The sequence below is a fragment of the Lepisosteus platostomus genome, chromosome 25, assembly GCF_059453375.1.
Source record: "Lepisosteus platostomus isolate fLepPlt1 chromosome 25, fLepPlt1.hap1, whole genome shotgun sequence".
NCBI classification, from domain to species: domain Eukaryota; kingdom Metazoa; phylum Chordata; class Actinopteri; order Semionotiformes; family Lepisosteidae; genus Lepisosteus; species Lepisosteus platostomus.
This window is the reverse complement of record NC_142635.1, coordinates 9,263,667-9,277,828: the sequence shown is the minus strand read 5'-3', so window position 1 is coordinate 9,277,828 and position 14,162 is coordinate 9,263,667. Positions and strand designations below refer to the sequence as shown.

The 14,162-nt window shown below is 38.0% G+C and overlaps 1 protein-coding gene and 1 long non-coding RNA gene across 8 annotated transcripts in view; one reads left to right on the top strand and one right to left on the bottom strand.

Moving 5' to 3' along the window:
• The window catches only part of LOC148641048 (uncharacterized), a 637,701-nt gene that overhangs the window by 371,721 nt on the left and 251,818 nt on the right, over nucleotides 1-14,162 (top strand). The window lies entirely within an intron of this gene.
• The window catches only part of igsf9bb (immunoglobulin superfamily, member 9Bb), a 160,663-nt gene that overhangs the window by 108,424 nt on the left and 38,077 nt on the right, over nucleotides 1-14,162 (bottom strand). For all 6 annotated transcript variants that reach the window (XM_088620172.1, XM_088620174.1, XM_088620173.1 and 3 more), the window contains exon 2: nucleotides 6,592-6,789. In XM_088620172.1, coding sequence (XP_088476298.1) covers nucleotides 6,592-6,789 — 198 coding nt within the window. The remainder of the gene's footprint in view (nucleotides 1-6,591; nucleotides 6,790-14,162) is intronic.

The window sequence follows — 14,162 nt, the reverse complement described above, 5'->3', positions numbered from 1 at the left end:
AGCTCCTAGCAGAGACTCTTTTCTGTGCTTAGCTCTGGGCACCAATATAAAAAGAACAGTATTACTGTTCATGAACTTCTATCAAAAGCTTATCCAAATTAGGCACACTTTGTAAGCAGGCATAATTTGGTTATTTGTATCCACCAAGAGTCAATTAATTTTTAAGTATATATCAAGCGATAGACACCTGGTGAATCTTGGAGAATCCCTAGAAGGCTCAGCTAAGTCATGTGTATGCAGAACATTTAGAATAGGAGAACAAGCTAAGGCAAAACTAAAAAAAAGACAACCAGGAATACACATTGCCAGGAAAGGACAAAACATCCCTCATCAGTCTTAAACCCAAACAAATGTTTCTGCAGTTCAGATTTGAGCTTTTTTTCTCAGTGGAGATTTATTGTGTTGTTACAGTATGGGTAACCCATTCACCAGGTATTAAAAAATAATTTGTTCAAAAACTAAGCAATGTAGGTTTACCTTATTTTAATTTCTTTACAGAGAATACTATCAGCAACAAGAACAGAAAATAATCTCTGGTCTGGTCCAAACTTTCCAGTTCCCTGACAAAGGGGAGCCAGGAGAAATAAAAAACAATAATTCTAAGGTCACATTAAGGCAAATGGATAAAAAACAGGAAAACCATAGCCAGTGTTTAAAACCACAAAATGTATTAAAGTAAAACAGTGTAGAAGCTGTTCACAACAGCACATTTTTGCAGACATTTTTGAACAGCGTAAAAGACACCCTGTATCAATGAGACCTCCAGTTTAATTTCATCTTAAATCTTCTCCATCAAAAAAGCATTCTGACCTAGCCGCCAAATCTTCCACTAACACCTTGTAGCACAGTTGTGAATTAACACCAGGTGGTCTTTGTGACACTGTCTGAAGACAAGTGAGATACAATCTCATTTTTAATTTATTTCCAAAGCATGGAGTGTGTCTTGCAAACTGGGTTTTAGATTAATTGTTCTTGGAACTTTTCCAGATTGAGTTAAAATGTCATCCTGTTTTTAATCAACTTTCCAATCATTCTTGCTGAAGGTGCAGCAGGGTACTGCATACAGTACAGTATGGGCCATTTGCTTATTCTAGAGCACTACAGGACAGAGGGAGCAAATGCTATGTTTTTCAGAACTTTGCTTTTGCATGAAACACATACTGTTGTTTCACATTGACAAAGGAACATGCTGAAGTTTAACATTATGCATGTTATGTACTGTATTCATGTTCTTTTTAAAGTACTATATAATAGCAGAACAAGAATACTGCAGTATCTCTTCATGCGACATGCTTATTTCATTACAAGCGGTGGCTACTCAGATATAAATGTTTCTTTATTTAGCTACAGCAACAGAAATAATCCAGCCCTATTCTGTGAAGGTTCTGCAGTATCCGTGAAAGTTAATTCCACCTCACCACCACAAAGGGGCTCCTACTATAAAAACTGATAGACACAGACTTGGCCGCTGTTAGATGGCAAATGTAATCCCTTCTCTGGAGAGCTTCTGTAATTTAGATGTTATATCCTGATGAGAAAAACCTGGTTAAATATTTTAAATTACAGTGCTGCAGCGTCACAGCTGCAGGCGAGCCTGTCTTGAATGAGAATCACCCTACATAGCACAGAAAACCTAGGAGCCTAGGGGAGCACGGTTAAAATTAGGAAGCGGTAAAAAAATGTGCTTGCTCCCGTCAGCTCTGAATGCAGTACATTTTCATTTTGCTGAAAAAAATCACCGTGATAATGTAAGAGACAAACAATACTGCTCAAATCTCATTTACACAAAAGATACTGTATATGCTTTGATTTTTTGGTTTTGTTTACGGGTTTAGGTTTGCAGTATTATAGGCTGGGTCAGTCAAAACGTTAACACAGAGTAAAATACAAAACCCGTTGTCTCCTTCCAGGAACTACAATTAAATGCATGAAGCTGTGAATGCAGTCTAACATAGAGAATGGCAGAGAAAAATAATCTCCACTGAACTAACTGGAGATACATGAGTAAGGAGAATGAGGGTGCGTTTCAGGAATGGTTCAGTCATTGAGCAGAGCTCAGTTTCAGATTGGCGCACCTCACCAAGGTACTGTACCTCCTACTCCAGATTCCCTCTGAAGAGACTCACGAGAACTATTTAATCAGCCCTGAAAGACGGCGGGATGTACTCTTTCATTGTGCTTTTCCATCTATGACCTATTAGAATTAGATTGTGGAGTAATACATGAATAAAACGTCAGCCTGCACATTAACAAGGTTAAACTGAATTGAGCTGGTTCCTTCTGTCAAGCTGAGGCCGATCAATCTGAATAAATTAGAGATATATAGAAAATAAATTGTGCCATAATCTTACTGTCTCTCCTTCATGGGCAATTGTTGGATCATTCAATAAAAAATCATGTAATAATCAAAATACTATGTGAGATCAAATGTTTTTGAGTCCTCGTCAATTTGCATCTTAACATTTGTGATGACTTTGCAATGGATTATGTGACTTTGTAGAAAAGGCTCATTTCTGGAGACCTATTTAAGGTCAATAAGCAGCTACGCAATATATTATACAGATAAGTTTCTGTTTTGAAATGTTTAAAATACATAATCTAAAATATAATATGTTGTATTTCAAAGGTATTACCTAATGCCAGTAAGTAATTTGTCTTCTCGGTAATTTCAATTACTTTACTAGAAACCCCAGATGAAGATCAAATTTGGCCTCACTCATAGAACGTTTATGTTGCATCAATTTTTACTAATTTCTGGGACAAAACGCAAGCAACATAACGGGAGAAAAAATGTAATTCTTTGGGCAACTTTTAAATTAGTTTCCTGAGATCATGTACTGTATATTTCTGACTGTTTTCTTAAACAAATGTTAATCTCGAATGTATATGAATGAATATGGCCACTTGTCTTGATGGGTAAAAAGAGTTTTATCCATTCTCCCTACTAACATCATTAGACTCCCCAACAGATTAACCTTAACTTCACTACCCACTACGCAAAGGATTCATTTCTTTTTGGCTCTGAATGAATGGCTTCCTTACAAAACAACCCCTTTAGAAGACTGAGAACACAAGGAGGTTAAGTCCTGCACTGGAAAGGAACCATTGGCATTTTAATGCAACTGTGCACATGCTACCAGATGAACTCTTTGCACTCATTACAGTGCCCACGCAAGATGTCAAAACAAAGGCAAGCGTTCCCGAATTACAAAGCCTCTGCTTGTTCGTGGGCACTTGGCTTCACGCTGGTGTATAAAAGTGCAATTGTGTGCTATAGCCACCACTAAAAGAAAGCTGTGTTTTAGATACAGTACAAGAGGTTAACAATTTTTAGAGGTTCCTGGGACATCTAGGAGAATTATCACACAATTTCCAGACACACAGACACATACAGTATGGGGCTGCAGAAAGACAGGCAAAGTATTTGAGAAGGTTGGCTTGTTTTTAAGATTGTAACTGCATCACTGTCAAGGTTATCAATTGATGGGCAAATTCATTCCCAAGATGATTGCTAATTTCTTTATGTACACCACATACACACTGCACTTGAATGGAGAGTAAATGAGATATACAGTATACCAATTTAAGGATACAGGAAGTCCAGCTGAAACATAACTTCTGGAAGTTCAAATGATCCAAGAATGCCCCATTATTTTTCATTTGTGTATTGCCTATACTGCTCGCAATGAGACGACACTGAGTGATCGTCGATTCATTAATTTAAAATTGGAAGTCATTAGGAGAAATTGTGTAATGGCACACTTGGGACCTGTGAGGAAAACAACGAATCGATCAGTAAAGCAAGCCTATCACTAGGAGACAGATAGAGATAGAGGACATATGTCTGTAACATGCGAAAGGGATCGACCCAGTCCTGCAGCAATCATCAGCTAAGGAGGTCAAAAGATGATTCAGTCTCCGTGTCCATCATCTCTTGCCCTCTCATCTCCAGACAGAAACCCAAAAGATCTCTCAATCAAGTCCCCAGCCAGGCAGGCAGACATTTATTCAAATAAGAGGAAATCCTCTCTGAAGAAAAAGTAAAAGGTTTTATTTATGAAATCAATGGTGAATCAGCAACATGGCCTTGTTGGTAAACATCAGCAATGATTACCTTTATATTCATGCATTATAAAGCCCTGATTTGAATTCTTCATTTCTGCTACTTCCTCTGCAATCAATTATTCAAGCTTTTCATTAGGGATCAGAACTGAGGAGAAGTAAACGAGTGAGAGGAAACCTGGATTAAACATTGAGCTGCACTTGGGTCTGTAAGCAAATGCTTTAACTCCAGACAACTCATTTACATTCCCTGAAATGATCAGCCGATTAAAAATGCATACCATGCCTGTAGCAACGTCTAATAAACTATCATCTTTTCTTTGCTTTTATTAAATGGACACGGTTTTAAATCGTGCCCTTTGTGCCTCCGCATCTTATCGCCAATATAAATTTTAATCTCTGTAATGAACATGTCTGCTGCTTTCCCATTTTTCTGCTAATTCTGCAACCCAATGTTCTGGCCACTTGGCTTGCTTTCATTAGTCTGCAGATTGTCTACAGACAACAGATTATGTAAACGACCATAATCTTTTCATTAGCCCTCTTATTTCCACGGTCATTATCTATTCTTATGTAAAAAGGCAGTGACCTGCAGTTGCTATTTTTATCGATTTCACAGGTATAAATGAATTCCTTTTTAACCGCGTTTTCGAGAAATGTTGATACATTAACGAATGCACATCACTGCCAACCATTTTAGTGTGCAGTTAATACCATTTGTGTCATTCATTCTTTACTCTACTCAGCACCAACTGTGTGCGTTCAAATCCACATGACTTCCCTGTAGCTTTAATCCTCTCAAATTAAATCTTTATATACAACTGCTAACGGATTTTGAGAACTTTATTGAAAAGGTAATATAATGGAAATTGTTTTAATGGAGCTCGTCTGATCAAAACTATTTGAGGATCAGTCTATATGCTGCTACAATTGGAAATTATGAAAAAAAACAAGCAGAACCTCTTTTTGTTCTGACATTTAACTCCGCAGAACACATTCTGCGGATGAAAAAGAAAAGTTTTAATTGCCAACATAAAAATTGTCTCTGAGCAAAAAAAGCATTATTTGACACACCTTGATACAGTTCAGCTTTTCATCTCGGAGACTCACAAACCTTAGAGGTATTTCGAACTCCGCAGATTGCCAGCTTACAAAAGTGCCCTTGATGGCACTAAGCTACGTTGCTATAGGTGTGCATGCACCAAAGTCATAAGTGATCCAGATTTTCCAATGACTGAAATGAGCTAGCAGATGTTTGATAATTAAGCACTGAATGGATATGCTGTCGGGCAGGTCTTTTTTTTTTCCTGGAGGTGGTATCAAATAGAAGAATCATATGAACTCCCCTCCTTTAGTCTTTGCAAAGATTCCTTTGCTGTTTTAAGAATGAAGGAAGTGCAGCTGACAGATGTGTAGTAGAGCATCATAAGAAGGGTAACAACGACAGGAGGGTTGTTCGGCTCAACAAACTCATCTGGGTGTTGGCCAATAAATGCTCTGAGGATCTAACCAAGCCATTTCTTGAAAGAAGTCATGGTATCAGCCTCATGAACATGACTGGACAGCTTGCTACAAGTACCCAAAACCCTTTCAGTGCCTTTGAGGATTTGGAATACTTGAGTAGGATCCCCTCATAACTTTCTCTGTCTAACGTTTCTAGGTTTAACTTTCTCTGAATTTGTCCATAAATGTAATGCAGAAAAGCTACATTGAAAAAGACTAGATAAAACTGATCAATAAAGTTGTTTATGTGTTGTTTAAAGATACTGTTCCATCCACCTTATCATGTGTTCAAAACTTTAATAGATGTCTCTATGTTCAACGTCTTCTCGGGTTTCTAGGCAATCCAGTTCTTGATCTCATCTATTCACAATTCCTTTAAAGCTTTCCCCCAAAGTGTCCTAAACTTAAGATGGATAATTAAAAATTCTCTAGCAACTTCCAATTTGGAACGATCTGAGGTGGACAAGGGAGAGGTCACAAAAAGCAGACAAGGCGAATAATAAAAAATGCTATCTCAGCTTAGGCTTTAACAGGACGGTCCAATAAATCACATACTTTCTGCCTACCTGGCAGAGCTCATGAGTGTCGATAAAAATAGGCTGACAGAATAAAAATAAATGAACACCAGTAAACACCACACCACAGACCACAACTTGGCAAGAGGAAACCATAAAGTGCATCCCCTTGTAACTGATTTATATTAGAAAAAAAAGCTCAATTAATTTAGTGGTATTAACACTTATCTTACCACACAATCCATGCAAAATCAGTTTGTTCTACTAGTTTCTAATGATTCTAGTAACACAGAGCACTGGTGAGGCTTAGCTGATAGCAGTGACACTGTCCTGTCCCTGAAAAGGACAACCTAGCAGCACATCCCCTTGTAGACTTGTTTTGAAGAGCTTGTACTTTCAAATCTGAAAAATGGATTCAGAATAAACACATAAGGGCTAAATACCCTAGTCTGATTTCAATGGGATTATGCTGTCTGGTCCTCTTCAGAGGAGATGCACGACTGCAGCTTACCAGCATACTCGGGGTCCACATGAGGAGGGTAGAATCGAAAGTTGATGAAGAAGGGGATAGGCACTCCAAACTTGAACCATTCCACCACATAGGGGGGCTGCTGGCCGTTCAGAGGGTGGATCACATCACATCCCAGGATAACGCTGTCTCCAGCACGCGCCGTCACGAACTGGGGCTCCTCCCGGACTCCGTGGGCACCTGCAAAGAAACATGATACACTCTGATACGCTACGTTTTAAACACCAAACGTACTGCATGACACCCATGCAACATCCTGTTCGGGAACCTTTCTCAGTGCTTTGCCAATTACCCAATAATTAACTAATGACCAAGTTCAACTCAAATGTGCATATTTCTGAGAGTCAGAGCCTTATTGTCATGGCCTCCAGTGGAAGGAGTGCTGAAAGGGTTAGTCTTCCCTGACCTGGCTACTTTATAAAGGTAAAATCCCAACAGCAGAGTTCTGTCTTTCTCTGTCGCATCTTTAAAATAGGGCACCAAGAGTAGAATGTGCAACATTTTACAAAGAGGGAGAAAAAATATAAATATGAGAGTACTAAACAGCAAGCAAATACTTTTTAGGAATACTTTTTTTAAAACGCAGATAAGAGTTTAAACTAATCAAAGCTCTTGGGAATTCCTATTTCCAGGCGTAGCTTTGAATTTTGATTCTTAGTAACATTGGTAAGATGTCCTTTCCAAAATTATGAATGCACTAACCACAGTGCTTTGCTATTAAGTTTACCATGGTTCTATGGTAAAAGCCTGAAAATAGTGACACAAAGATGAAGCAGATTACAGGCATCATAATAGCAGACTCACCTACCGCCTTCAGTTGCGGCGTTATTAATGAGAACACAGAAATACATCACATTTTTTTAAGGACTTCTGTTTCTGCCCTGCATTAATTTCAGTTTTCCAAAGTAAAATCTGACTGGAACATAATCTATTTTAATGCATTTCTTTTATGATACATCCTATCAGCTAAACATGTTTTTTGTCAGGGCCAAGACAATCATCAGTCCAACTTTCATTTGTCATTTATTGTCCTTAATCATCACAACCTGCAAATCTACGCTGCTGGTTGAGCAATAATCAGCAAACCTGATACAGTTAAATGTTTTTCATTGCCGTTCACACTTCCGTTACTCCAGTTAAAGTTAAGATAATAAAATACTTATAAGCATACATTAAAGGTAAAAAATAGGTTCTAGGGAGAGAGTATCACCTCAGTTTTCTGAATATTTATTGTATTCTGTATACAATAAATTGATTCTCCACTTGGATATACAGTATTTGTTTAAAAAATGCAATAGATAGAACTTGTACAAAACACTTCCCTAGGGGCAGATTATCAATGTCTTTTGCTAAGTAATTTTCTGCTTTGATGGATCAGATTTCAAAGATGGGTTCCAAGCAAGTGAAGAATAAAGAAACGGGGGTTTTTCAGCCAAATCGTTTTTTTTTTCCGAAATGAAACTAAATGAAAACGTCGGAAGTGCTCCGACGTCGGTTATTGTTGATTTTGAAAATGTCTGACAGAGAGATCAACAGGTAAAGCCCCTCGGGTTACTGCTGAACAAATTAAGGACCTGTGACCTGATTATGCCAAAAGTTCACTTCTTTCCTCTCAAAACCTGGCACGCTTACTAGGGCTGTGGGGTGACAGCTGCACAATCCTGTCAAGAAAACAAAACATTGAAAGAAAAAAATAAATGGGGTGGACCTCTGGCTTGTAATATGTGAAGTTTACAGTACTTCAAATATTTACAAATACAGTATGTCTGTAGACAGGCTTCCAACTCTATCAACTGTCTCAATAATGAATGTTAACCACATCCCATTCCATAAATGCTAGAGCTTGTAGTGTCATCTCATCTTTCAAGGCAAAATGTTGATGTACAGAATCAAAATATGTAGACAATTTTGTATTAAGAATATCGATGCTGCAAATTTGCAACAAATTTAATACATGAGTATCAAATTTGATTGGTGTTTCACTTCTCACCTTATACTTCAACTGACATTGTACAGGTGGAATGGAAGCTTAAGATTCCTGTAAATTTTGATCCCGCTCTGGGGCTTCAGTGTTTTGAGCTTGTATATTTTTAGTATCCACTCGCTCTGGTCAGAATATATAGCCACAGGGATCCATCCCATCAATGGAAGGGCAAGCTGTGAGCCCTGAGTCCTCATTGATTGTGCGCTAACCCTCACTGGGATGAGCTCTGGAATGAGGAGTCATGCGTTTCTGTTTTAGTGATCGATATGTACAGTACTGTACCCCTCCCCGCGCCCATGCATGCACATTTCGCAAAAGGCAAAGGTTACAGTTTCTGCTTGGCAGAAAAGGCGCTCGTCTTTATGGATTTCCTCCCACTGGTACAAGTGCATTCACATTGCCTGTTCTCTCCACCGAGAAATAACCAAAAATCAACATCAAACTGTGTCAACAAATCTTCAGCCCATCTTCCTGCTGAACAGAGAAATCATTCAGTCTTAAGATCAAACGGGCTGTTTGACTTTATTTGGCTGGAATCCTCACATAATATGACTCTCATTCGAGAAAGAAATATCTCTTATGCTGCTTAAAAATATCCACATTAGTACACTGCAAAGCGGATTAAAACGTTTAAAACATGTAGGAAGGAATAAATCAATATAATCTGAGTTCAGAAAACAATATATTGGTTTATAACACCGCACAAAAAATGTTTTGAAAACATTCTGCATGTTTGGTTTTTAGTGTCTATCATTATGTTTTGACATAGTGGAATGTGAGGTAAAAACAAAAAACCTCCCTAAAAAATAAGGTATTACAGTTTGCTATTTTTCTCTGAGCAATCTTAATTCAAGAATTGATCACACATTTACAATATGGCATTATTAGATATTAATGCGAGTTCAAATGGAAAATGTACCTTGTTTTTATTTGGACGGTCAGATCTTTTTTTTCCTTTTTTGTGCATGGACATGTGATATCAGTTTGTGGGCATTCATTTTCAGACCTCTTTATCCACTTCGGAGGGGGTCGGGGAGTGGAGCCTATCCTGGCAAGCAATGGGTGCAAGGCAGGGTACATCCTGGACGCTCACTCCATCACAGGACACACACACACACACACACACACACACACACACACACACACACACACACACACGCCAGGGCCAGATTTCCCAAAAGCTAATTACCCCACCAGTATATCTCTGGGAGGAAACCGGAGCAACCTGAACACAAGGTGAACATACACACTCTAGGAAGCTAGTGCTGCCCACATCAGTAGTTTATATGCCCAGTATTAAACTGCTTTCAAAACGGTGGCTTTCATAAAATCTCATGAATCGGGGGATGTTAGGTAGCAGGCAAAGCTCATTCAAAGCACCTGTAAAATCCGTTTAGAGCACAGAGGCGTGAGTACACCGAAGGACACTTTTGCTTGCATATTTAAACAGCCTGTTGAACGCACAAATCTGAACAGCTTCCAGTTTTTTTCCTTTTCTTCAAGTTAACTTGTATGAATGTAAGACCTACACATACGCTTTAGGTGGTGATACACAACACTGTACGCAGGATGGGCGTATTACAGGACAACCTCTGACAGCCTGCTCCTTGAATTTGCAATGACTGGCCAATCAATCTATCCAGGTCATGCAAAACAACAAACATGTCCATGATTTCTTTATCTATCTTGTGAATTTAGAATGCTAACGTTAATTATGATATATTTAGGATTCTGTATTTTTTTATAGTTTTTTATGCAGAACTTTTTTGAATGATATCAGGGAGGCAAAGATCATTGATCAAATTAAAAATACAGTTCTTTTAGATGAAATTGCAATAATATTAATAGTAAAAACAGTATTACGTTATCACTACGGTGTCCCAGTGCAAATAGCCAAGTCTCCCAGAGCCTCTGTTGTCAATCGCAGCAGGATGTGCTGATTGGCTAACGGTGACATCATCCGCTGGCAAAACAAGCCTTTCAGGGAATGACTTCACAGTTTATATTAAGGAGAGCAACAAGCAGTAACTAGCAGACCTCAGCCTCCCAGGAGGCCTTTCACAGGTTTACAATCAAAAGAAGCAGGGGAAAAGAAAGGCCGGCGGGTTCATCTCCATTAAAAAAAAAACAGAAAAGAACACAGACTCCATCAGCACTCATTCTTTACACAGGTGTCACTGAGTTTCAAAACCAGAGGAGAAACCATGTGATCCATTCTAGTGGCACCAACCCATGTGTGGTGTGTGCTTCAATGTTACAATTTAGAGTTCATTATTACACAAGTCCCCATTAAATCATAAAATCATAAAACTGTAAGTGTACACCATTCTGTAAATTCAGTAATGAATTTAGCTAACAAGCCAGCCTCTTCTGCTCTGGAGATAAGGTAAATTTGCCACCCTCACAGAACCATCGACAATCGCACGGCAGAAACTACAATGTTTTTTAATTGTTTGGTGCACCATTAGCTCTTGAGAGAAGAGGGGAATTCTGAATTCTTAAGATTTTTTCTTTATTTAACACGCACGTTTCAAACATTTACATTTTTTTTAAATCTCTAACCCTTGATCAATCAGGATAAAAATATATTCTAGATGATCTGTCTGGATATCACCCTGCTCTTTGACTTCTATTGACTATCGCTTTGGACTGCTTGTTAGGTTTTAGGAAGTAAATCCTTCCAATAACAATGGAAACTGCTGGTGCACCTAAAGAATCACAAATTGTAACACAATAAGCACAATAATACAGCTGGGGTCCTTACAGAGGTGCAGATCTTGCTGAAGGTACAGAAACTGCGGCGTGGTCACAACGAGTGGAAAACTGAATCTTTTTTTTTGTTGGTTTATTTTAAGTAGCCAGCTTTTTTATTATCTTCCCTACACATTTTGAACGTTGTTTCACAATTTTGGGTGGGGGACTTGAGGTCGGAACAAATCCAATGGAATTAGTTTTAAAGTTGCGTTCAGGATGCCAGCGCCCTAATTTGTTACTATTTCTATTTCAGAATTAATTAAATAAAAAAATACAAAGTAGGTCAGTTGAAGAGTACAGTTCATTCACAGTTCAACTCACTGTCTTCTGAACTATCCCCATAATAAAGTATATCCTATACAACAAGGCTCCTGGTTAAAGCTGGTGCACCATGATGTACAGTATATTTCCATGTGGTTTGACCAAGACCTTCATTCTTTTGATGAGGCTATACTGCAATATGACCTTGCAATCCAGCTTCTGCACGTATAGCTATATTCTTCACAGAATATAATAATAATTACAATCTTTGATTGCAAAAGAACTGTCAAACATATCATACCATATGCATGGATGGATATCCTGTATTTGGTATTACTTTATTACAGCATTTAAACATTGTGGCTTTTACTGTTTGTTAACAAGAACCAGTTTAAATTTACACTCACACCTTTGTCTTTTACTGTTTTTTTTTTGCATAAGATAATAGCTTAACACCTACAGCCTTGTCAGCTGCTTGATCTTGCATTCTGTCTCTGAGTTGTACTTTTCATTAAATTAGTGTTCCGTTTTATTCATGGGAGAGCAATTAGTTAGCTGGATGCAGACACACACTGATACCCAAAAGTACAGGCCTGAGAGTTTACTCTTGAATAACTAGCACACGAGTGTTATCCATCGGCTGGTATCATCAGACACAAACTCCAGTGGTAAAACTGACAGTTCCATACAGATCTAGCCCAACTACATCCCCTCGAATAAAACAAGCACAGTTCAGTTAACTCTTATAGAAAGACATACAATAAAGTGTATTTCTGGTTACAACAGTTTCATCTCTAAAGGAAAAAAAAGTGTATTTTTTTCCATCTAATACTGACCAAGGATGGTTCTTTGTTATTCACCACTACAGCCACCTTAATAATGCAATTTATTATTCTCTAAGAGTGATGATGTGCTGCAGTTGTTAGTGACCGTGCAATCTTTTCGATTGCAGAGCAAAGAGATAACCCTGAGCGAAACTCTTTACAAGGACAGAGCTTTCCTTGAAAAGAGGTATATTTAATAGAATGAGCTTTGGTTCTTGTAACCAGATTTTATTTTTACATACCACAAAAGTGCTTTGTTGTACATGATACGCGACGGCAAAATACAAAACAAAATTGTTACAAATTGAAATTAGGATAATGTAAGAAACCTGCCCCCTGTCTAAGCCTGCTTTAGAAAGCAGCTCCTTTTTAAATGAAACCCTTGAAAAAAAGCCTCTGGTCAAGTCACAGAGTCTAAATGGTCCTACTCTGAGAAACAGGGAGAGAGCACAATAACAGTTCTTCAAAAAACAAGCCTGGAAGCTGAACAATGAAATTGCATCTAAATGGATTAAAATCAGTGTGTAATGAAACGCCGACATAAAAGATCTGAAATATTTCAGAAATTAGGTCACAAAATACTAAAATCATCCAAAGTGGGTTAAAAAAACAATCTGAAATCATTAAAAAAGCAAATCAATACAACGTAGAAGCATAATTTCCCAAGGAATATTTACTTGTATCCAATAATAAACTACGTCAAAAAGAGCAGTCAGGTTTCAGCAGTTCAAATAACAGATGCTTTGAAGAGCTTTCCCCACTTTCTTGTTCCCTTTAAAATATGAATGAAGCTTTTTTACTTTCTAGATAGCGTCTTGGACCTCTTTATCTCTGAAAGGAAGTACAAGGGAGAAGTACAAGGGCAAAAACCACCCTGTGCATAACTAATAAATAAACATGACTGGTGATTTTCTTTCAAATATCTGAAGACTCTTCTCCAAGGTACATCTTTATTCTTATTTCTTTCTTTCTGGAATACATGCTGTACTTAGGATTGGCAACATTATTTCTGTATATTTGTGTTTTGTATATTGTACTATCCACTCCCCTCACAGCCCAGAGGCAGAATTCCAGAGAGCAACACTTTTCAATTTCCGCCATTGCTGTACTGTAACTCAGCGCAAACAAGATTATCATGCTGCAGGCTTTCCCATCAGATGTTTCCCAAACGAGAGGAATCAATAAAGATTGTGTTCTTTAATGGTATATTTGCTCTTACTGTGTTCACTTAAAATTAAAAACATTTATCCATAAAGGATGGTTCCTGCTCTTGAAGTGCTGCATCTTAACAGGAAAATTAACAGGAAGGACTAATTTCACCTTTTCCTTGTGCTTTTGCAGATTAGACTAAGAAGATGATTTCATCACTGTTGCTTTTTAGGAGTTGGCCTAATTAAAACTGCATTTGTATTTGCATGGTAGTAACTGAATACCCTAAGGTGTTCACACGCCTATGTTGACCTCTTGATATAGAATGCCATAAAACTAAGTGTCACTTAAAACTAAAAAAGAGAGATTTGTTGTTTGAATATTAGTATATTATACTAAGAATATTTCCTCCTGGCATGTACTGTATATAGAGCATTTCACCCATGCTCCCAACATGCTTTACATACAGGAGGTGGCCCAGTTCATCCACTACTGAAATGCAGGACCCAACTGGGTGATACACAATAGCAATAACAGGCCTGCAGTCCAACCACACAACAAATCAGACATAGAAAGAGGAA